This window comes from Bidens hawaiensis, unplaced genomic scaffold (genome assembly GCF_021521415.1).
Source record: "Bidens hawaiensis isolate Kalapana, Puna unplaced genomic scaffold, B.hawaiensis_p1.1 tig00016565_1, whole genome shotgun sequence".
Taxonomy (NCBI): Eukaryota; Viridiplantae; Streptophyta; class Magnoliopsida; order Asterales; family Asteraceae; genus Bidens; species Bidens hawaiensis.
The window spans coordinates 257,788-282,915 of NW_027492520.1; the positions used below are offsets into that span (position 1 = coordinate 257,788).

At 32.3% G+C, this 25,128-nt stretch overlaps 4 protein-coding genes across 4 annotated transcripts; 2 read left to right on the top strand and 2 right to left on the bottom strand.

Moving 5' to 3' along the window:
* Nucleotides 1-1,410: 1,410 nt before the first annotated feature.
* Nucleotides 1,411-9,655, top strand: LOC143551763 (uncharacterized). Its single transcript, XM_077042124.1, has 17 exons — nucleotides 1,411-1,489; nucleotides 1,556-1,640; nucleotides 1,935-2,067; nucleotides 2,173-2,357; nucleotides 2,437-2,557; nucleotides 2,663-2,842; nucleotides 2,928-2,996; nucleotides 3,089-3,306; nucleotides 5,537-5,574; nucleotides 5,660-5,751; nucleotides 6,228-6,285; nucleotides 6,402-6,680; nucleotides 6,791-7,036; nucleotides 7,173-7,542; nucleotides 7,746-8,575; nucleotides 8,685-9,022; nucleotides 9,113-9,655. The coding sequence occupies exons 1-17, from the start codon at nucleotides 1,411-1,413 to the stop codon at nucleotides 9,653-9,655; spliced, it is 3,864 nt and encodes a 1,287-aa protein (XP_076898239.1).
* Nucleotides 9,656-9,717: 62 nt separating this feature from the next.
* On the top strand, nucleotides 9,718-11,086 carry LOC143551764 (ATP-dependent DNA helicase PIF1-like). The gene is made up of 3 exons (XM_077042125.1): nucleotides 9,718-9,901; nucleotides 10,081-10,827; nucleotides 11,001-11,086. Exons 1-3 carry the CDS (start codon nucleotides 9,718-9,720, stop codon nucleotides 11,084-11,086), a joined length of 1,017 nt encoding a protein of 338 aa, XP_076898240.1.
* Nucleotides 11,087-17,938: 6,852 nt separating this feature from the next.
* Nucleotides 17,939-19,440, bottom strand: LOC143551765 (uncharacterized). The gene is made up of 2 exons (XM_077042127.1): nucleotides 19,257-19,440; nucleotides 17,939-19,077 (listed from the first exon to the last, which is right to left on the bottom strand). The coding sequence occupies exons 1-2, from the start codon at nucleotides 19,438-19,440 to the stop codon at nucleotides 17,939-17,941; spliced, it is 1,323 nt and encodes a 440-aa protein (XP_076898242.1).
* Nucleotides 19,441-19,502: 62 nt separating this feature from the next.
* Nucleotides 19,503-23,765, bottom strand: LOC143551766 (uncharacterized). The gene is made up of 9 exons (XM_077042128.1): nucleotides 23,696-23,765; nucleotides 23,585-23,623; nucleotides 23,410-23,501; nucleotides 22,856-22,927; nucleotides 22,715-22,753; nucleotides 21,615-21,922; nucleotides 20,583-21,412; nucleotides 20,136-20,473; nucleotides 19,503-20,045 (listed from the first exon to the last, which is right to left on the bottom strand). Exons 1-9 carry the CDS (start codon nucleotides 23,763-23,765, stop codon nucleotides 19,503-19,505), a joined length of 2,331 nt encoding a protein of 776 aa, XP_076898243.1.
* Nucleotides 23,766-25,128: the final 1,363 nt, after the last annotated feature.

Consider the following 25,128-nt stretch of genomic DNA (forward strand, 5'->3'; position numbering starts at 1 on the left):
AACTTTTGACTTATATAAATATATATTTACCCCAATTTATAATTGCTTTAATTAAGGTCAAAATTTACTAACGTAAATCATGGGCACTGATTAATTTATAACTTTTAAATTTAATGCATTTTTGTTAACATAAAAGGAATAACTAAATAAAATCATGTGACAGAATAATTTTGATACTTTACGTAAGCCTATATGAAAACGTTTAACTAACTAATTTCAACTTTAAATAACATATATATGTAAACTGTTTGGCATATATATGAAAATATTCTGTTTGACTATGCTTTGTATTTAACACATTTCTAATACTTTTAATTACGGAAAATAATAACTAACGAAAATCAAGGCCCCAGATTGGTTATTAACTTTTATATTTCTTCTATTTTTGTTAACATAAAAATAATATGTTTGCCATATATATCAAATTATTCTGTTTGCATTTGCTATATATTCTTTAATAACAATCCACCCTCATCACCATCGAAGTCGATCTAACTGCCATGGTAATTCAATTGTTCTCTCCCTTTAATTTATATAGTTTGTTATATCTTATTACTTACGAAATACAACACATTTTTTTAACAATGTCTCTAATACACAAAAACATGGAGCCAAAAAATTTGATTAAACTTAGGGAACTTGATGCTACCAAGACAAACTATACAATCAAAGTTCGAGTTGTTAGACTATGGAGAAAACCAAACAACAAGAACCCTAACAAAATTTGGTCTATTGAAATGATTATAATGGATGAGGAGGTAAATATTTACCAAATTTTTTTTTCTTTTTATAATATTCAGCACTCTCAACTACATAAATTTTCAGGGAACAAAGATGCAGGCAAGCGTGTTCAAAACTTACTTTCCTAAGTTTGAAGAACATCTCTGAGAGAATGAGTGCTACTTCATTTTTAGGCCCACACTGGCCGACAATGACGCAAAAATCAAGCATGTGGACAATGGCCAGAAAATTTCTTTCCGTTGGCAAACAGACCTAAAAAAATGCACCACCTTCAAAGGCTCCAAGTATGGTTTTGAATTCACCAATTTTGGTTCCATTTTAAAAGACCCTCTACCTCAGTACACTAGACTCGGTTAGATACCGTATTATTTTATTTATTATTTACTCTTAATTGTTTAACACACATTAAAACTCTTAACGCTCTAACTTTATTTCACACTAGATATTATTGGATATGTTTACAAATGCTATGAGGTGGAGAAGAAACCGGTAAAAGGTGGCAAAGAAGCAATCAAGATGGAGATCTAATTAGAAGATCTGGAGTAAGCAACTCAAATTTTACTTTTTTTTTTATTCATTTGCACTTAACTATATTTATGTTATCCATATCAACAATCTTACAGAGGTAGACACATCATATTAACCTTGTGGGAGGAATATTGTCAGCAAATGTTGAACTACATGCAAAATAAGCAACAGGCTCATGTTTTCCTAATTCTTCAATTCGGAAATCTGCATATATACGGACGTAAGTAAAAAATCATGTCATTATTTCATTGTACTTTAAATAACTAACGACTTTATGTTATTACAGATAACAGGACTGTTTCTAATGTTTATGATGCGACGCGGTTGTTTATAAATTCACCAATTGATGAAATCCTAGAATTTAAGAAAAGGTACATTGTTATTATATATGTTTAAAATAATTACCATTTATATTTACCTTTACTTTCTAAAGGTAATACTATTATTGTAATGCTATAATTTAAAAATATAATCTGTACAGCCCATTCTTCCATACCAAATTTGTGATCGTACAATTGTAATAGTATTATTTAAAAATTGATTCTGTTTTGATAAAAGCTATTATCAAAACACGGTAACACATGAAAATACACCATCCACAAGTCTTGATTTTTTTTATTAAAAGTTACTTACTCATTATAACAAATAATGTTTCATCACACCAGTTTCCTGTCTAACATTGGTGAAGAAACATCCTCTCATCGGTCTGTTGGTACCTCTATGGTCTCGTCACTGGAAGACGAATTTCTTAATGATATTGATTTCATCAACATTCGTGAAATTAACGAAATCAAAGAGGTATGTCATTGTTTTTTAAATTTTTTGTTTTTAGATTCATTGAAACATCATTATTAAAATTCTCTTATTTCTGGATATGTTAAATCCCTTATTGTTGTTGGTAAGATCAAAGCTCTATGCATTGAGAAATCATGGAATTATCGTAGTTGTGATTTATGTAAAAATGGAGTTGAAACCACAACCGTTAGAATTGATAAGGGAGAGAATCCAGCCGATTTTGAAGTGGCGAAGCAGTACAAATGTCTCAATGACAATTGCACTCAGACTATTGTATCATCTCCTATGATTAGGTTCTCAAATCTTTTAACTTTTTTTTTACAATATTAACCATGCTTTATCTTTTTAATTTATTTTAATCATATTTTTAAGATACAAGATCCCCATACGAGTCCAGGATTGCACAGGGACTGTGACTCTTACAATGTTTGAGCGGGAGGCTAACAAGCTTATAGGACGAATTGCTAAAGACGTGCTGGACGAACAGGAACAAGTAAACTTTTTGTCTTTTTTGAATCGTTTTATAATAACATTACTATAATAGTGAAATTCTATAACTTTTTATATTTGAAATTAAAACATTTGATGCTTTTCACAGTCGGCTGAATTTTTAACTCTTTCTGCTGCCTTCAACGTTTTATTAGAAAGAAAGTTCGCCTTTAGGATCGAGATCAAGAACTATAATCTTGATAACAATGCTGAGTATTTTTCCATTACAAAACTGACTGAAGATCTGAACATTATTTCAAAGCTCGAAAATAATTTCTATAATAATCAGGTAATTTGTTAATTTCTTCATTTATATATAATAAACCGGTCAAAACTGTACATGTAAAGCATGTGAGTTTACATACAAAATGAAGGTTGAAGATTCTGATTCGGTGAACCCAAGTAACTCAGAGTTGCCATTACAGACGGATGTTTCTTTGAAGGTTATCTACTATTTTTACTTATGTTTTCGCTATCTACTTAAATCAAACTAACTATATTGAACTTATAATTCCTTACTTTTTTTATTATATAGGATTCTATTTCATGTACCGCTGACAATGGGACCCCGATTTCCAATAGCAATGAAAGTATGGGCACGGCTGCCAGTGTTGATTTGAAGCGTAATCTTGAAGATGTATACGACGTTGACGAGTCATCCGCTCTGTCATCAACTAAACAACAGAAGATTCACACAAAGGATTTGCGTGATGCAAATTGGAATGAGACGCTGTTGATTCCTAAAACCGAGAAGTAGTAGTCGGTTCCTATTCAATTTAAAAAACTTTCCTTTTTATTGTCTTTTTTTGCATGGTTTGCTGAGACTATGTTTCTTTATATTTTCTGTTTTGATCGTGTTGGGGATTTTTCTTTTTGTTTGACTACATGGAGATTCCTTTTTTTGATAAAATTTTATGATTGGTTATTGCTATGTTTTTATGTGGTACATATGTTTTGCAAAACTTCAAATTAATATTATAGACAAATAATATTTCACTTCCGTAAAGTATAATTACTACAAAAAATATTCCAATTACTATTAATTAATTTTTTCATTAAAATACAATTCTACATTAGTAGGTATATGTATGACTTTAAAGTACCTACATGCAAAATTAAGATAAAATACGAAAAACTTTAACAAAATTTATATTTCTACAAAAAACTACCTACATGGATATTACTTTTTCATTGAAGTCATCAAATTTATATTTATGATGACAAAAATTCTATTTTTATGCTCAATCAAATTACTCTGTTAAGTCTGGACTTTTAAAAAGAGAATTTTTTTATAACATGAGACACGAAAAACTTAAAAAAAAATAGACATTCAAAAACAATATAATACAGAATTTTTTTCGTATAGAAATTAAATTTAAATTTATGATGACGAAAATTCAATACTCCTGCAGCTAAAGATTCGGACTAATATACGCCCATTCAATAATTCTTTAATTAGGTAAATTTATTTTAAATATATACTTTTTTAGGTTGACTGGTTTATGCTCAATCCATTATCTATGTTAACTTTTGACTTATATAAATATATATTTACCCCAATTTATAATTGTTTTAATTAAGGACAAAATTTACTAACGTAAATCATGGGCATAGATTGATTTTTAACTTTTAAATTTAATCTATTTTTGTTAACATAAAAGAATATGTTTGTCATATCAAATAATTTTGTTACCTAACGTAAGCCTATATGGAAAGTTTACCTAACTAATTTCAACTTTAAATAGCATATATATGTAAACTGTTTGCCCTTGCTTTATATTCTTTAATAAACAAAGTGTTCCACAAAGCTTTTCTCTACACAGAGTGTTCCACAAAGCTCTTCTCTACCGGGTGTGATATTTTATCATAGTACTACACCAAAGTTCGTCATTCAAGTAACTAATTCATTACTCTTTTATTTTTATTTAGTAAAATGTTATATTTCATAATAAATACTTTATACATTAAATAAGTTAGGCATTCATGTTGGTTGTTCTACCGTTGGTATTGCCATCGCAACTGCTCCTCTTGATTCCGGTTGTAATCTTGGTTGCTCTTATTTTCTTGGCTTTTACACCAATCAAGGGCACACCATAGACCATTATAACACTACGTTATGCTTCAAAAACAACTATAATCAGTTGTCGTATATATGCATATAATTATTTGTTAGGCATTTAGAGTTGTGATAACTTTTCATCGTTGTAAGTGGTTAATGATGTGAGTCTATTCGGACGAATAATCCTATAAATATATGCAATTTCACATAACAAATTTAATATGTTACAAGACAAATTAGAATTTTATTATATTTTTTCTAATTGATACATGTTAATAATAATATTCTATTTCTTTTCTTTGATCATATATCTGATATCTAAAAATAAAAGTTATAAAACAAACACGCATTCCTACATATCTCGTGTGCGTAGTGTTTTTGCACAAATAACACTCTAGACCTAAATTAGAAGAGGAAATATTTAAGTCCTCATGTCACTAAAATACCCATATGTTACCTATATAAAAAAAAGGCTTTTTTATTGATTTTATGCTTCCGTATGATTGCATGCATATGCTATAACAAAACAAAGATTAATTAACAATAATAAGAATTAAATAAATACCTTTTTTTAGTGGCATTTATTAACCAATACCGTCTAAACTGTTAAAAATATAGTACTAATAAATCCTTTTTCGATTTTATAACTTTTAAGGTTTTGTATTCTAATTAAGCTCAATCGTGTAATACAAACGGTGGAATCCCATCACCTCTAAATATAAAGTCTTTGAATGCATACTGTTGACTTTAATTATATTTGCACTTTATAGATATACAAGGACATGGCTAAAAGGAAAACCCGTCAAATTTCATCTTCCTCTAAAGCGTCACACACCGGCGATTCTTCAAATGGTAAGATTTCCATTTTGTATTATATAATCCTTACAACAACTTTTTATCTTTTTTTTTTCTTTTCTTTTGTAGGGACATGCAAAGAACTACTTTATCTGACATTTCTAATGGTAAATAAATTTATTTGTTACTTATGTTAAACTTAACTCATCATCTAATAATATGTTTATTTTATTTTTTTTTTATTTTTTACAGCTTATGTAAACAACGTTCGTTATGCAAATGCTTCTGAGGCGGTAAAATTCAGGAAAGTAGATCTACATATCAATAAATCCAATATTGTTCAAGTAAATAATTCCTTGCTCCCACTGCTATAAGTTTCAATCCGTCTAAACTGGGAATGTGTTTAGTTTTTAACATCGATTTTTTTCAAGTCATTTATACACGTTTTACCTTTAAAAGAATATACAATCTGTCCTTAACTACAATAGATTTAAAATACAAATACAAGTTTAATTTTTAATATATATATATACACATATATATATATAACATAATTATTATAGTTTCGTATTAGATATAAAACTTTTGTACTTTGTAATATCTACAAACTATTTTCCTTGTCTTTACGTCATTAGCATGAATTTCAAGTTTTCAACTGTAAATGCTCAATGAAATTGTATAAGTAATTTTAAAACATGAAGTCATATTACAAAAACATTTTAATTTATCGATATTATAAAATCAATAGATAACATTAAATAGTTGTTTTTTACTTTGTAAATCTATTTCTTATACTTCTATTTGCACTCTATTATACAAGGAAATGTCTAAAAGCAACACCCCTGAAAGTGCATCATCCTCTAAAGCGCCTGTCAACGGTCATGCTTCAATTGTAAGTTTTCAATTTGTATTATATTACGTTCATTTTTGTAATTCAGAAAATTTAAATTTGTCCGTGTAGAACAACATTTCTACAATTATTTTCTTTATGTAGGGGACATGCAAAGAACCGCTATATCTTCAGCCGACGTTCGTAAGTTAAATGCTTCAGAGGCCAGGAAATCAAGAAAGCTACTTCTAGATAGCAGGAGATCTAATATTGCTCCTAACACCCAAAAGTCTAATAAACCTTTTTCGTCATCAATAAATTCTACATCAATTACACAGGGCAAAGAAAATGTGACACCAAATACAATGATTACAAATCAAAGCAGTTTGCAAACTTTTCATGAAAATACAAAGAATCCAACTTCATTAGGTGATATCAATAGTGGTAAGATACCCGTTTACTGGTTATTTTTCATAATTTAAACATAAACGATAATATCAATTATTATCAACTTGCTCATGTTACCATATTTTAAATCTTAATTTTTTCCCCAGGGGCATCTACTTCCAAAAACAACAGGTCTACCTCATTATGTGATACTCGTCGAGTTTATATTTCTTCACCTATCATGGCATCCAGCAATTGTGCATCTACTTCTTTAACAAAGTTATCATCAAGAAAGCGTAAACTAATAAGTAACTCGCGGATTACAAATCCTATACCTATGCTTGACTTGACGTCAGATGAAGAAGTTGATGTCGAAGTTTTGGTTAAAGACCCATTCAAAGGAATCTCAACAGGTACTTATAATACAACAATTCCAATTAATAATGCACATACATTTTTTGACCACCAGTTAATTTAACAGATTACTTGGATCATGGTGATCAGAATCTTATATGTGAATTATGCCATGCAAAATTGTGGAAAAATGAGGGTGGAATAGGAAAAAAAAAGAAGGAAAAACAACTTATTTCCTATGTTGTGGTTACGGTAAGATCGAGCTACCTGAATTTAAAGATGCTCCGCCAGCTTACAAAGATCTATTTAGCAATGTTGGTCCTAAAAGCAAGTTTTTCTTAAAGAACATTAGACGCTACAATTCTATGTTCGCGTTTACATCAATGGGCGGAAAGGTTGATTCCTCCATTAATATAGGTAACGCTCCATTCATGTTTAGGATTAGCGGTCAGAATTATCATTCTATTGGAAGTCTTTTGCCAGAGAATGGATCAAAACCAAAGTTTTCGCAACTATACATATATGACACGGAAAATGAAGTCTCAAATAGACAATGCTTATTTAGGTATGTATTAACTCAGTTAATTCACTATTTTTACACATTTGACCTTATGTCATTTTTTTTAAATAATGACAAACGAATATTCTTATTCCTACCAGTCAATCAAAAAAACAATCTACAAGAGGTTCCAACTTGCTAGATCTTTAGATAATAAAGGATCTACAGCGTATGTTAGATTCTCATAATGAGCCGGTGAAATCTTATAGGATGGCAAGAGATCGTTTTCAAGAAAATCCTCATGCTAACCTTAAGTTGCGTCTTATTGGAAGAAGACAACAACATGGAAGAACATACAACTTGCCGAGTTCTTCTGAAGTTGCTGCGCTGATTGTTGGTGATATTGGTAATATTGAGCCTCAAGACATTATTGTTGAAACTAAAACGGGAAGTCTAAAGCATATAAGTGAATTGCATCCTTCATACGTTCCTCTTCAATATCCACTTTTCTATATTTACGGTGATGAATGTTACAGGGTTGACATCCCTCATAGAGATTTTAGAAGCTTACAAAAAAGTAAACGGCCAAACTGCACCATGAGAGAATTTTTTGCGTACAGAATTCAAGATAGGCCAAATATTTTCTCATTGCCTCTGAATGGAAGAAGACTTTTTCAACAACAGTTAGTTGATATATACACAATGATTGAAACCGAAAGACTCAACTACATACGTAAAAAACAAAAGGTTCTTAGATGTGAGTCATATGAGAATATTCATAACTTAAAAAACACCAAAAACCAAGACATGTCCCGCGTTGGTCAACGTGTGATATTACCTTCATCTTTTACCGTAGGTTCTCGGTACATGATGCAAAACTACCTAGATGCCATGGCTATTTGTAGGTGGTATGGATATCCAGATTTTTTCATAACTATAACATGTAATCCTATATGGCCTGAAGTTAAAAGATTCCTGAATAGTACCGCCATTAATCCTGAAGACAGGCCTGACATCATGTGTAGATTATTTAAAGTTAAGCTTGATGCAATAATCAAAGAGTTAAAAAAAGATGAAGTTCTGGGAAAGGTTCAAGCAGGTGATTTACTTTATTATTTACTTAATATAATAGTATTTGTTAAACATATTCTTCTTTTTAGCAACTTTCAATTTATATCGAACATTAATAATATTCATTTTTTATGTAGTTGTTTATACCGTAGAGTTTCAAAAGCGTGGGTTGCCTCATGACCATATATGTTTATTCATGCATGCTGATCACAAGCTTCCTACCGTTGATCATATTGACCCGTTTATTTCGGCCGAGATTCCAGACAAGAAGGAAGATCATGAATTATATTCCCTTGTGAGTGAATTCATGATGCATGGTCCTTGTGGTTATGATAACATGAACTGTTCATGCCTGATTAATAGAAGGTGTTCTAAAAAGTTCCCTAAAAAGTTTACACCTCACAATTCTATTGATTCAAATGGTTATCCTATATACAGAAGAAGAGATTCTGGATGCACAGTTAAAAAGTCTGCTGTGGACTTAGACAACAGAAGTGTCGTGCCATATAATAAAACGCTTCTGAAAAGATATCAAGCACATATTAACGTTTAGTGGTGTAATCAGGCTGCATCCATAAAGTATTTATTCAAATACATTAACAAAGGTCCTGACAGGGCTACAGTTGCTGTTGTAGACGCTGACAATCAAGATGATCAAGATAAAGCAAGAGATGAAATTAGAGAATATTATGATTGTCGATACCTTTCTGCGTGTGAAGCAGCATGGAGGATATTTGCATTTGAAGTACATTACAACTCGCTTTCAGTAATTAGGCTTCCTTTCCATCTCCCTGGTCAACAACAGGTTACGTACGGGCCCGATGATGATATTGATGATGTCCTTAACAAACCATCAGTTTCTTCATCAATGTTTTCAGCTTGGATGTTGTGTAACCAAATTAATGACAAAGCACGAAACCTTACTTATGTTGAATTTCCTACTAAGTTTGTTTGGAAACTTGAACAACGAAAGTGGGAACGACGAAAGCAGGGTTTTTCAATTGGAAGAATTCATCAAGTTTCTCCGTCTCTCGGTGAGGCGTATTTCTTAAGAATTCTTCTAAACAAAGTCAAAGGACCAAATCTTTTGATGATATTCGAACGGTAGATGGCCAGACATATCCTACATTTAGAGATGCTTGCTATGCACGTGGACTACTCGATGATGACATGGAATATATCGAAGCAATTAAGGAGGCTAGTGCATCCGGTTCTGGTTATTATCTTCGTGCTTTATTTGGATCAATGTTATTGTCCAGCTCTCTTTCTAGACCTGATTTTGTGTGGGAAAAAACATGGGAATATCTATCAGATGGCATTATTTACACGCAACAAAGAATATTGAATATTCCAGGTACTCCAATTCGTTATTCAGTACTAAAATATATGAACCATATTATACTTTCAAATGAAGATTAATTATAAATTTTCAATTTTTACCATCCTTAATGAATTTGGTTTTTCGTTTTTATGTTTTGTTCATATACGTACTTCATATAATATTGTTTATATTTTATTAATACAATTTTGCAGATTTATCACTTCCAGAAACTCAAATTAAGAACTTAACTTTGTGTGAGATTGAGAAGTACCTACTTCGAAATAACTCAAGCCTACGTAGATTTCAAACTATGCCGTATCCTGATCACGATTCTATAGCTTCTTCAAACAATCGTTTAATTGTTGACGAACTCTCTTATGACACAATCATTTTACAAAATGAGTCTCACAGCCTTATAAGTTCATTAACAGATGAACAACGAAAAGTGTTTGACGAAATCATGAACGCAGTTGAAGCTAACAAAGGAGGTGTATTTTTTCTTTACGGGAATGGTGGAACAGGAAAGACATTTTTGTGGAAGACATTATCTGTGGCAATACGATCTAAAGGTCAAATTGTATTGAATGTTGCTTCAAATGGTATTGCATCATTGCTGTTGTCAGGAGGTAGAACAGCACACTCCAGATTTCATATTCCTATAAATCTTAACGAGGACTCAACTTGCAGCATAAAACCAGGAAGTGATGATGCGCATTTACTAAAGGAAACAAAATTGATTATATGGGATGAAGCCCCAATGATACATAAACATGCATTTGAAGCTCTTGATAGAACAATGACGGACGTATTAACTCTTAATACTTCTATCAATTCGGGAATCCCATTTGGAGGTAAAGTTATTGTTTTTGGTGGTGATTTTAGGCAAGTTCTTCCTGTTATTACAAACGGAAGCAGACAACAGATTGTGAATGCATCTTTATGTTCTTCATATATTTGGGGTAAATGCAAACTTCTTAGGTTAACAAAAAAACATGCGGTTAACCATCGGAGCTTTATGTTCTTCCTATCTTTATGCATCTTTATGTTCTTCCTATCTTTATGTTTTTGTCATTTATTTAACTTAAATGTATTCATTTAAGTTATAGTTCTTGTCATTTATTTAACTTAATAGCCTCTGAAAGGGTCCTTGCTTTTACTATGGCTTACAGGTTTTGTCCCTCTATATGGCACCGCAATCCATCATGTCCATACATTTAAGTTTTTAACACCTACACGTTCTAAAAATCCATTGAAAGAATATATTTATTTTTAAATTTAATAAAAAATAAAAATAATGAATTATTAAAATGCTCGTCGATAATATATAACTAACGAAGTTCAAGTCCTACAAAGCTGACAACAAACGGATTTTGGAAGACGTTTTGTAGGGGAGAGTGTGTTCTCTATGAAGTGTACAGACACGTACGTAGATGACACGTACGTAGATGGTGAACTTCATCAAAGAGAAACAAAATTGCTTTTTCATTATTTTATTCCTTTTATAAGATTTTTAAAAATGGAAAAGGGTGTAATTCATTTTGTTTCGTATGTAATCAACTAATCATAACATTTAGAGTTATAGTAGAACCCTAACTAAATTGTGTATGTGACATATATATATGTGTATATGTGTGTGTATTTTATGTACATATATGTATGTATGTATGGGTGTTCCCTCTTTGGATATTATTTGGTGGTTTTCAAATGCATGTTCACTTGGACAAACATCCAATTCTTTGTATGGTGACTCATCAGGGATAGGATTCCCAACTTGGGTTTTGCTTTTGTTTCTTTTTTGCTTTCATGTATCATTTTGTTTACTAGTGGCACCTCTTGCCTAGCTAAAACCCATGTTTGTATGTATACTGACACACATTCTTTTTGTAGCATGCTACCATACAAAAAATATTTTTTTTAAAAAAAAACCATGTCATTATATATTGCAAAAATATCAATGGAAGTACTCAAAATCCCCTGGATTAATCACTTGACATGTATTTAACTTAATATATTCCTTTAAATTACTCCAACCAAACCCTAATCAATCAGTCAAACAAATCTGGCTAGTTTCATGAACACCATATATGCACACATCTTGTATTATCTCCTCCTATATGTCGTAGATCGCTAACCAACACAAAAATAGCCACATCGAATCACCTCAAGATAACTTTATAGTGTAAAGTTAATAATCACTAAGAATCCACGACTACGAAAAACAATTATTTGTGACTGCTTAATGGTCATCGGGAATGGTCAAAGCAAGCAGTCGACGGTCCCAATTAAGTAGTATCTAATGCACTTTTCTACCTGGGTATAGTTATAATCAAGGTTGCAAAATTCGCTAGATGGACTTTAGACGGTCGACTAGGGAGTTGGGTGTACTCGGAGCACTTGGGGAATACTCAGAGAGTACTCGGACATGGTAAATATAGAGAAAATTATTTTTTAGATATTATATATATATATATATATAATATCATTGGTTTACTAATATTTATAACAAAATATGTGAAAATCAATATAAATACGATAAATACATTTTTAAATAATAAATTGTTCTAAGAACTGCTAATCATTAATTAAAAAATGATATTTTTTTCTTTAATATTATAAAAATGTGAATTATGTTTTATTTTTTAAGTTAAAATCGGCTCAATAAATAAACAATACTTGCACTTGATATTATCAAAATACGAAAACATTAGTTGGGTTGTAATATGCAAAAGTAGAAGAAGTTGAAGGACTAAAAATTGTAATACAAAAATGGTGTTGGATATGTATGATTAGGGCCTTAGGGGACAAGCAAATGGTCACCATCTTCTGAAACCCTAACTTGTATCCTTTAACAAGTTCAAAAGAGTTTTTTGGTCTCCCTCTTTATTTCTTTTGAAATAGTTGTTAATATAAAAATAAAATAGTCACCATCCGGATGTTGTGTAATATCACTTTCAAAATTAGGTGTCTTGAACATGACATATGATACATGTATATACATCGATCTCGTATTCTCGTTATATATAGTATATATAAATATAACACCTATATTTTACAAACTATATACATGTGAGAGAGACTTATAAGTTATGAGGATGCTAACTAAGGTGCTGTTTGTTTTTGCAGACATAAACTGTCTGCAAGCTGATTTCATCTGTTTTCATGTCTGCAACTGAAGATGTGGTCTGAAGATCTGCAAGCTGAAAATATAAGACTGTTTGTTTTTATAAGCTGATACTGTCTGCATAACTGTCAAACTTATCTCACAAGATAGAAGTCATTTATTCAAGTTACATCTAGTTTTTAGTCTTTGCTTGCCATGCCGATTTGGTTTTGGTGGGTGGTGGAAGGTGGTGGTGGTGGATGGTGGTAGTGGCGGCGGACGGTGGGTAGTGGCGGTGGATGGTGGTGGTGGACAATGGGTGGTGGTGATGGATGGTTTTGGTTGGTGGTGGACGGTGGTGGTGATGGATGGTGGTGGTGGTGGGTGATGGATGGTGGTGGTGGCGGTGATGGATGGTGGTGGTGGTGATGGATGGTGGTGGTGATGGATGGTGGGTGGTGGACGGTGGTGGTGATGGATGGTGGTGGTGGTGGCGGACGGTGGTGGTGATGGATGGTGGGTGGTGGACGGTGGTGGTGATGGATGGTGGGTGGTGGACGGTGGTGGTGGCGGTGATGGATGGTGGTGGTGGTGGCGGTGATGGATGGTGGTGGTGGTGGGTGATGGATGGTGGTGGTGGCGGTGATGGATGGTGGTGGTGGTGGCGGACGGTGGTGGTGATGGATGGTGGGTGGTGGACGGTGGTGGTGATGGATGGTGGGTGGTGGACGGTGGTGGTGGCGGTGGATGGTGGTGGACGGTGGCGGCGGGGTACGGGGGTGGTGGTGGCGGCGTACGGTGGGTGGTGGTGTTGGCGGACGGTGGTAGGAGCAGTGGATGAGAGGGTGGCTGCAAAGGTTTTTTTGTGAAGATGTTTTAAGCAAGATTTCCTTGCTTTTCTTTTAAGATGAAAGAAGATAACTTCAGATCTGTTTTAAGAAAAAAAACAAACAGTCTTCAAGGGTAATGTCTGCGCGCCTGCAGACATTAGCTCCCTTGAAGATGTTTGAAGAAAAAACAAACACCCCCATAGTACTATAGTAGTTACCACTCCAAAAGCAAATTAGATATAAAAGATTTAAACATATATATTATAGATAGTGAATCCTTAGGAAATCAATTTTTTAAAAGTACCGAATTTATTCTATAATCCGATTTAATACAAGATTTTATATATTCTACAGGTCACACAATTCTATTAAATTTTATTGATAACCATGAAAAGTCGTTGCCAGAAAACCACTAGACACTGTCAATGCTCGGCTAACTAACAAGACAAGGTAAATCACAACTTGTATTGGGCATGTGGCCTTCAATAATCAATAGTTTATAGTAGGAAACCAATAGAAGCAAGTTTTTAACTTAAGACATCTCCTAGAGGAAAATCGTGTGCTTACCATCGTACCGACCATTGGATTTATCGATTACACTACAATCAGAGGATTATACCGACAAACAAATTCCTCAATTGTCCATCAGTAAAGAGACCTAAAAATACAAACGATATGTAATCTATCAATAAAACTCCAGTAAAACTCCATGAGAAAACCCTACATGAATCTAAGATTTAGTCGTTTTTACAATTTCTCTAGAATATATATATTAAAATAAAATACTTTATTATGGTGTTATGGTGTTTTTGTGATGTGTGTGCATCATTGTTGTCTGGAACTCTTAGTTATGGACCACCAGAAACCATGACATCTTTTTCTGATGTTGCATTAACATGTACAACCCTTTAATTTTCAATGGAGCTAGCTAGCTAGCTCTTCAAGTTTATGTCAAAGATACCTCTCTCTACATGGTCCCTTACTTGATTAATATTTATTACAGTAAATGTGTACGTGTTTGGTAATTATTGTATTTCAAAATTCAAATAGATTCACGTGTCCCATTCTCAACCTTGTATGTAAATATAACCTTTTTTTTTCTTCTTTTGAATAATATATGATTCAATTCTTCCACTGTCAGTAAATAATAGACATTTTTTTCCCGCAGTAATGTTTTCATCCTCAAAACTTAAAAGTATTCTTTCTTGTGTGTGTAATTTTTGTCAAAGTGTTTAGTGGGTCATGCACAGTAACATATCGACGCTGAATAACTGTAATTTTGTTTTCATTAGGATCGTATTTGTCATTCAAAAGGGGATTGTGGCGCATATGCATCTTGTTATCCGCTTACTTGTCCCTATATTATAATTGAATCATTTTGTAAAATTATAGATAATAGTATTCTGAAGCAGCCTAAAATAATAACCAGTCTAAACGATTCACTTATATAAAAAATTAAATGAAAAATGTATACAGTGGCGAAACTTTGACGAAGATACCGAGGGTGGGGGGAGGGAACTCAAAATGTATTAAAAATTCACAAACCAGGGGGCGGACTCAAAGATTCAATCGAAACGGCTAAATTTATATTACGTATAAAATTTTCGGGCAAAAACGGGTAAATTTATACTACTGCGGAAAGATACAAGGGGGACGGGGCCACCCCGGGCCCTGAGTATACTTCGCCCCTGAATGTATATATGTACAAAATTTAGACGGGAGGTATCCAAATGGTGGTCGTTCAAAAAAAAAAGATTAGTTTCTCTACTATTTCTATTCCAGTTTCTTACCTGTAACAAGTTTTGAACACATACATGCATGGTCGGCTCAACAAATGTGGATGCCTAGATCAAAACACGATTTTGGGGCCTTTTCATGACAACTATTAATGAAATAAATTTTGATGATTACAAGTTTTGGATTAATAACTTAAACTTAGTAACAACCAAGTCTACCACCACACCAACACATTACTTTAAGTTTACTTTACCCATTATAATATATCTATTATAATGTTTTTTTAGACTTGGGAGCCTTAATTTAAACGTAGGCCTAAAACCCTAACTTATTTTCGTTGTCCCACGAGCTACTCCTGCATACATGTTTAGAATATTAGAAAATTTTATAGTAACACTGCATGTATATATGACATGGTTATGGAGTATATTACTATTTTCTTAGTGTAGTTTAGAAGTAGAAAGCAATTAGAATGTAAGCTGCCGTTAAAAACAGAATACTATATCTATATCAAATCATTCAAACAGCTATAGAATATGACTTTATGTAACCAATTAGTTAATTAAAACAAGTTTATGTGAGTTAATTAATTGCAAGAGAAATGTTTACATGTTCTTTTTCTTCTTTTGCTTTTGTGTTTGATCAAAGACGTAGTCCCATTAAAGTAGAAATTGAACTCAAAATCAAAGAAGTGTCATGTGAATTGGTAACACCGAAATTTACTTCATTGACTGGACTAAATGGTCCACATCTTTGATTGAGATGTTGACTTGATATGGAGCTACTACATGTATTTATATACCAAAGTTTCGTGAAAAAAATGCAAAAATAATTTATATCATACTCGTAAAACTCATTGTTCTCTGGTTATCACGTTTTTGTGATTCTTTAATGAACTCGCATCATACTCATATTAAAGAGAATAAAATGACCTAACTTTATTAAGTTTTCTTTGAAACCCATTCAGTTGTTATTGACTTTAAGTTATTTACGAAATTGCTATCGATCATTTTAACCGTTAAATTTAAATTGATTTGATAAAAAGTTCATATTGCTTCTTATCATGTCACTTTGGCGAAAATCACTTATTAACGCATGTAGGTCCCAAAACCGGATCTAGAGAATAACATGGATCAAACCATGATATATGCTTGTCACCCCTAGGCTCTATTCTTTCATATAAAAGGCCCAATGAGCTGGCCTTGGGCCCGGTACAAAATAAGCGATAAAATGTTTATGGAAACGATATAAAAGTAAACCATAAATTTATTAGGCTGTATGCCATGAATATATACTACAAATTAACTATATATCTTCTCAACCATTCACGCATACACACATACATAACAAATACATACATACACATACATGAATAGGAAATGTTAAACGTTATGAACGACAAAGAATCGTATTCATGTCGACTCATTCCAAAGTAGTATATGCCATTTGTTTCTTCTTTTTCCATAGCAAAGAAACAAGAGTGATAGAAGACTTGACAATCCTACATGTTATGCAACTTTAACAAAATGTGAAAACAAGAAGATTACACCAAGTCATCAAATTAAATAGATATCAATGATTGACTATATATTCTATTACTAGGTTAGTTGCCTGTGTAGAACACGGGTTTAAGAAATTTTATTTTATAATTCTAAAAACATTTGAAATATTTGAAGAAACAATGTGGTATTAAATATTAAAGGTAGAAGCATATGTTTAATTTACTAACACATTAATCTTAAATATTATATGGTTGGACACAATATAAATGGTAACATAAATGATAGATTTATTCATGTAAAGTGAAAAAAGACACAAAAACTGATAAATTGTTGAAACTAAGGAAGAAAGTAAGTTACAATCAAATTTGACAAAGTGAAACATAAATTACAAATCTCGAAATATCTCTTTGTAAACAACATTAGATGTCTTATTTGTAAGTTTGCCATCTGCGTCGAATATTAATAATTTGACTCCGTCTCTACTCTTCACTCTTGATAGTGCCACATACAACTGTCCATGGCTGAAAACCGGATGCTTTAAATACAAACCAACTTTTGATAGTGACTGTCCTTGGCTTTTGTTAATCGTCATTGCAAAACATACTGAAATTGGAAATTGTCTTCTCTGAAACTTGAAAGGAATCTTGTTATCTGTAGGTATCATATTTACTCTGTGAATATATGTGCGAGTACCAATATTACCTCCAGATATTATTTCAGCTACTACGACATGTTTTTTTAAGAGATATGACACGCAGCCTAGTACCATTACACAAACCAATTTGATGGTCAATGTTTCGGAGTAACATAACAGGAACACCCACCTTTAAGACCAATCTATGATTTGGCAATCCGGAAATTTTAAGACCGTTTAACACGTCGGGCGAGTATAAATTTGATTTCAACAGATCAACGAAGTCTTCTGTTGGACAGATACTATCTGAGCTAATTCATCTCTGGGAAAAAGTGAGATCAATCGATCATTAATGTCTTGGACATCTTCATTGGTAGGTGCAAGTATTGCTCTTTCATGAAAGAATTCAATATTTTTGATATTTTGTAGAATTGAAGGATAAACAAAATCAATTAAACTTTGAATCGGATCATACGAGTCATTGATCAAAAGATCATGAGGTATGTCTATTGTTGCTTCACCGTCATTTGAACCACCGACATTTCCCTCGCCTATATCCAACAGCCATTTACCAAACTGGTTTGTCTGCTCAATATCAGATGCTTGAGCTCCGATGGTTAACCGCACGTTTTTTGTTAACCTAAGAAGTTTGCATTTACCCCAAACATAGGAAGAACATAAAGATGCATTCACAATCTGTTGTCTGCTTCCGTTTGTAATAACAGGAAGAACTTGCCTAAAATCACCACCAAAAACAATAACTTTACCTCCAAATGGGATTCCCGAATTGATAGAAGTATTAGGAGTTAATACGTCCGTCATTGTTCTATCAAGAGCTTCAAATGCATGTTTATGTATCATTGGGGCTTCATCCCATATAATCAATTTTGTTTCCTTTAGTAAATGCGCATCATCACTTCCTGGTTTTATGCTGCAAGTTGAGTCCTCGTTAAGATTTATAGGAATATGAAATCTGGAGTGTGCTGTTCTACCTCCTGACAACAGCAATGATGCAATACCATTTGAAGCAACATTCAATACAATTTGACCTTTAGATCGTATTGCCACAGATAATGTCTTCCACAAAAATGTCTTTCCTGTTCCACCATTCCCGTAAAGAAAAAATACACCTCCTTTGTTAGCTTCAACTGCGTTCATGATTACGTCAAACACTTTTCGTTGTTCATCTGTTAATGAACTTATAAGGCTGTGAGACTCATTTTGTAAAGTGATTGTGTCATAAGAGAGTTCGTCAACAATTAAACGATTGTTTGAAGAAGCTATAGAATCGTGATCAGGATACGACATAGTTTGAAATCTACGTAGGCTTGAGTTATTTCGAAGTAGGTACTTCTCAATCTCACACAAAGTTAAGTTCTTAATTTGAGTTTCTGGAAGTGATAAATCTGCAAAATTGTATTAATAAAATATAAACAATATTATATGAAGTACGTATATGAACAAAACATAAAAACGAAAAACCAAATTCATTAAGGATGGTAAAAATTGAAAATTTATAATTAATCTTCATTTGAAAGTATAATATGGTTCATATATTTTAGTACTGAATAACGAATTGGAGTACCTGGAATATTCAATATTCTTTGTTGCGTGTAAATAATGCCATCTGATAGATATTCCCATGTTTTTTCCCACACAAAATCAGGTCTAGAAAGAGAGCTGGACAATAACATTGATCCAAATAAAGCACGAAGATAATAACCAGAACCGGATGCACTCGCCTCCTTAATTGCTTCGATATATTCCATGTCATCATCGAGTAGTCCACGTGCATAGCAAGCATCTCTAAATGTAGGATATGTCTGGCCATCTACCGTTCGAATATCATCAAAAGATTTGGTCCTTTGACTTTGTTTAGAAGAATTCTTAAGAAATACGCCTCACCGAGAGACGGAGAAACTTGATGAATTCTTCCAATTGAAAAACCCTGCTTTCGTCGTTCCCACTTTCGTTGTTCAAGTTTCCAAACAAACTTAGTAGGAAATTCAACATAAGTAAGGTTTCGTGCTTTGTCATTAATTTGGTTACACAACATCCAAGCTGAAAACATTGATGAAGAAACTGATGGTTTGTTAAGGACATCATCAATATCATCATCGGGCCCGTACGTAACCTGTTGTTGACCAGGGAGATGGAAAGGAAGCCTAATTACTAAAGGCGAGTTGTAATGTACTTCAAATGCAAATATCCTCCATGCTGCTTCACACGCAGAAAGGTATCGACAATCATAATATTCTCTAATTTCATCTCTTGCTTTATCTTGATCATCTTGATTGTCAGCGTCTACAACAACAACTGTAGCCCTGTCAGGACCTTTGTTAATGTATTTGAATAAATACTTTATGGATGCAGCCTGATTACACCACTAAACGTTAATATGTGCTTGATATCTTTTCAGAAGCGTTTTATTATATGGCACGACACTTCTGTTGTCTAAGTCCACAGCAGACTTTTTAACTGTGCATCCAGAATCTCTTCTTCTGTATATAGGATAACCATTTGAATCAATAGAATTGTGAGGTGTAAACTTTTTAGGGAACTTTTTAGAACACCTTCTATTAATCATGCATGAACAGTTCATGTTATCATAACCACAAGGACCATGCATCATGAATTCACTCACAAGGGAATATAATTCATGATCTTCCTTCTTGTCTGGAATCTCGGCCGAAATAAACGGGTCAATATGATCAACGGTAGGAAGCTTGTGATCAGCATGCATGAATAAACATATATGGTCATGAGGCAACCCACGCTTTTGAAACTCTACGGTATAAACAACTACATAAAAAATGAATATTATTAATGTTCGATATAAATTGAAAGTTGCTAAAAAGAAGAATATGTTTAACAAATACTATTATATTAAGTAAATAATAAAGTAAATCACCTGCTTGAACCTTTCCCAGAACTTCATCTTTTTTTAAGTCTTTGATTATTGCATCAAGCTTAACTTTAAATAATCTACACATGATGTCAGCCCTGTCTTCAGGATTAATGGTGGTACTATTCAGGAATCTTTTAACTTCAGACCATTTAGGATTACATGTTATAGTTATGAAAAAATCTGGATATCCATACCACCTACAAATAGCCATGGCATCTAGGTAGTTTTGCATCATGTACCGAGAACCTCCGGTAAAAGATGAAGGTAATATCACACGTTGACCAACGCGGGACATGTCTTGGTTTTTGGTGTTTTTTAAGTTATGAATATTCTCATATGACTCACATCTAAGAACCTTTTGTTTTTTACGTATGTAGTTGAGTCTTTCGGTTTCAATCATTGTGTATATATCAACTAACTGTTGTTGAAAAAGTCTTCTTCCATTCAGAGGCAATGAGAAAATATTTGGCCTATCTTGAATTCTGTACGCAAAAAATTCTCTCATGGTGCAGTTTGGCCGTTTACTTTTTTGTAAGCTTCTAAAATCTCTATGAGGGATGTCAACCCTGTAACATTCATCACCGTAAATATAGAAAAGTGGATATTGAAGAGGAACGTATGAAGGATGCAATTCACTTATATGCTTTAGACTTCCCGTTTTAGTTTCAACAATAATGTCTCGAGGCTCAATATTACCAATATCACCAACAATCAGCGCAGCAACTTCAGAAGAACTCGGCAAGTTGTATGTTCTTCCATGTTGTTGTCTTCTTCCAATAAGACGCAACTTAAGGTTAGCATGAGGATTTTCTTGAAAACGATCTCTTGCCATCCTATAAGATTTCACCAGCTCATTATGAGAATCTAACATACGCTGTAGATCCTTTATTATCTCAAGATCTAGCAAGTTGGAACCTCTTGTAGATTGTTTTTTTGATTTACTGGTAGGAATAAGAATATTCGTTTGTCATTATTTAAAAAAATGACATAAGGTCAAATGTGTAAAAATAGTGAATTAACTGAGTTAATACATACCTAAATAAGCATTGTCTATTTGAGACTTCATTTTCCGTGTCATATATGTATAGTTGCGAAAACTTTGGTTTTGATCCATTCTCTGGCAAAAGACTTCCAATAGAATGATAATTCTGACCGCTAATCCTAAACACGAATGGAGCGTTACCTATATTAATGGAGGAATCAACCTTTCCGCCCATTGATGTAAACGCGAACATAGAATTGTAGCGTCTAATGTTCTTTAAGAAAAACTTGCTTTTAGGACCAACATTGCTAAATAGATCTTTGTAAGCTGGCGGAGCATCTTTAAATTCAGGTAGCTCGATCTTACCGTAACCACAACATAGAAAATAAGTTGTTTTTCCTTCTTTTTTTTCCTATTCCACCCTCATTTTTCCACAATTTTGCATGGCATAATTCACATATAAGATTCTGATCACCATGATCCAAGTAATCTGTTAAATTAACTGGTGGTCAAAAAATGTATGTGCATTATTAATTGGAATTGTTGTATTATAAGTACCTGTTGAGATTCCTTTGAATGGGTCTTTAACCAAAACTTCGACATCAACTTCTTCATCTGACGTCAAGTCAAGCATAGGTATAGGATTTGTAATCCGCGAGTTACTTATTAGTTTACGCTTTCTTGATGATAACTTTGTTAAAGAAGTAGATGCACAATTGCTGGATGCCATGATAGGTGAAGAAATATAAACTCGACGAGTATCACATAATGAGGTAGACCTGTTGTTTTTGGAAGTAGATGCCCCTGGGGAAAAAATTAAGATTTAAAATATGGTAACATGAGCAAGTTGATAATAATTGATATTATCGTTTATGTTTAAATTATGAAAAATAACCAGTAAACGGGTATCTTACCACTATTGATATCACCTAATGAAGTTGGATCTTTGTATTTTCATGAAAAGTTTGCAAACTGCTTTGATTTGTAATCATTGTATTTGGTGTCACATTTTCTTTGCCCTGTGTAATTGATGTAGAATTTATTGATGACGAAAAAGGTTTATTAGACTTTTGGGTGTTAGGAGCAATATTAGATCTCCTGCTATCTAGAAGTAGCTTTCTTGATTTCCTGGCCTCTGAAGCATTTAACTTACGAACGTCGGCTGAAGATATAGCGGTTCTTTGCATGTCCCCTACATAAAGAAAATAATTGTAGAAATGTTGTTCTACACGAACAAATTTAAATTTTCTGAATTACAAAAATGAACGTAATATAATACAAATTGAAAACTTACAATTGAAGCATGACCGTTGACAGGCGCTTTAGAGGATGATGCACTTTCAGGGGTGTTGCTTTTAGACATTTCCTTGTATAATAGAGTGCAAATAGAAGTATAAGAAATAGATTTACAAAGTAAAAAACAACTATTTAATGTTATCTATTGATTTTATAATATCGATAAATTAAAATGTTTTTGTAATATGACTTCGTGTTTTAAAATTACATATACAATTTCATTGAGCATTTACAGTTGAAAACTTGAAATTCATGCTAATGACGTAAAGACAAGGAAAATAGTTTGTAGATATTACAAAGTACAAAAGTTTTATATCTAATACGAAACTATAATAATTATGTTATATATATATATATATATGTATATATATATATATTAAAAATTAAACTTGTATTTGTGTTTTAAATCTATTGTAGTTAAGGACAGATTGTATATTCTTTTAAAGGTAAAACGTGTATAAATGACTTGAAAAAAATCGATGTTAAAAACTAAACACATTCCCAGTTTAGACGGATTGAAACTTATAGCAGTGGGAGCAAGGAATTATTTACTTGAACAATATTGGATTTATTGATATGTAGATCTACTTTCCTGAATTTTACCGCCTCAGAAGCATTTGCATAACGAACGTTGTTTACATAAGCTATAAAAAATAAAAAAAATAAAATAAACATATTATTAGATGATGAGTTAAGTTTAATATAAGTAACAAATAAATTTATTTACCATTAGAAATGTCAGATAAAGTAGTTCTTTGCATGTCCCCTACAAAAGAAAAGAAAAAAAAAAGATAAAAAGTTGTTGTAAGGGTTATATAATACAAAATGGAAATCTTACCATTTGAAGAATCGCCGGTGTGTGACGCTTTAGAGGAAGATGAAATTTGAGGGGTTTTCCTTTTAGCCATATCCTTGTATATCTATAAGGTGCAAATATAATTAAAGTCAACAGTATGCAGTCAAAGACTTTATATTTAGAGGTGATGGGATTCCACCGTTTGTATTACACGATTGAGCTTAATTAGAATACAAAACCTTAAAAGTTATAAAATCGAAAAAGGATTTATTAGTACTATATTTTTAACAGTTTAGACGGTATTGGTTAATAAATGCCACTAAAAAAAGGTATTTATTTAATTCTTATTATTGTTAATTAATCTTTGTTTTGTTATAGCATATGCATGCAATCATACGGAAGCATAAAATCAATAAAAAAGCCTTTTTTTTATATAGGTAACATATGGGTATTTTAGTGACATGAGGACTTAAATATTTCCTCTTCTAATTTAGGTCTAGAGTGTTATTTGTGCAAAAACACTACGCACACGAGATATGTAGGAATGCGTGTTTGTTTTATAACTTTTATTTTTAGATATCAGATATATGATCAAAGAAAAGAAATAGAATATTATTATTAACATGTATCAATTAGAAAAAATATAATAAAATTCTAATTTGTCTTGTAACATATTAAATTTGTTATGTGAAATTGCATATATTTATAGGATTATTCGTCCGAATAGACTCACATCATTAACCACATACAACGATGAAAGGTTATCACAACTCTAAATGCCTAACAAATAATTATATGCATATATACGACAACTGATTATAGTTGTTTTTGAAGCATAACGTAGTGTTATAATGGTCTATGGTGTGCCCTTGATTGGTGTAAAAGCCAAGAAAATAAGAGCAACCAAGATTACAACCGGAATCAAGAGGAGCAGTTGCGGTGGCAATACCAACGGTAGAACAACCAACATGAATGCCTAACTTATTTAATGTATAAAGTATTTATTATGAAATATAACATTTTACTAAATAAAAATAAAAGAGTAATGAATTAGTTACTTGAATGACGAACTTTGGTGTAGTACTATGATAAAATATCACACCCGGTAGAGAAGAGCTTTGTGGAACACTCTGTGTAGAGAAAAGCTTTGTGGAACACTCTGTTTATTAAAGAATATAAAGCAAGGGCAAACAGTTTACATATATATGCTATTTAAAGTTGAAATTAGTTAGGTAAACTTTTCCATATAGGCTTACGTTAGGTAACAAAATTATTTGATATGACAAAAATATTCTTTTATGTTAACAAAAATAGATTAAATTTAAAAGTTAAAAATCAATCTATGCCCATGATTTACGTTAGTAAATTTTGTCCTTAATTAAAACAATTATAAATTGGGGTAAATATATATTTATATAAGTCAAAAGTTAACATAGATAATGGATTGAGCATAAACCAGTCAACCTAAAAAGGTA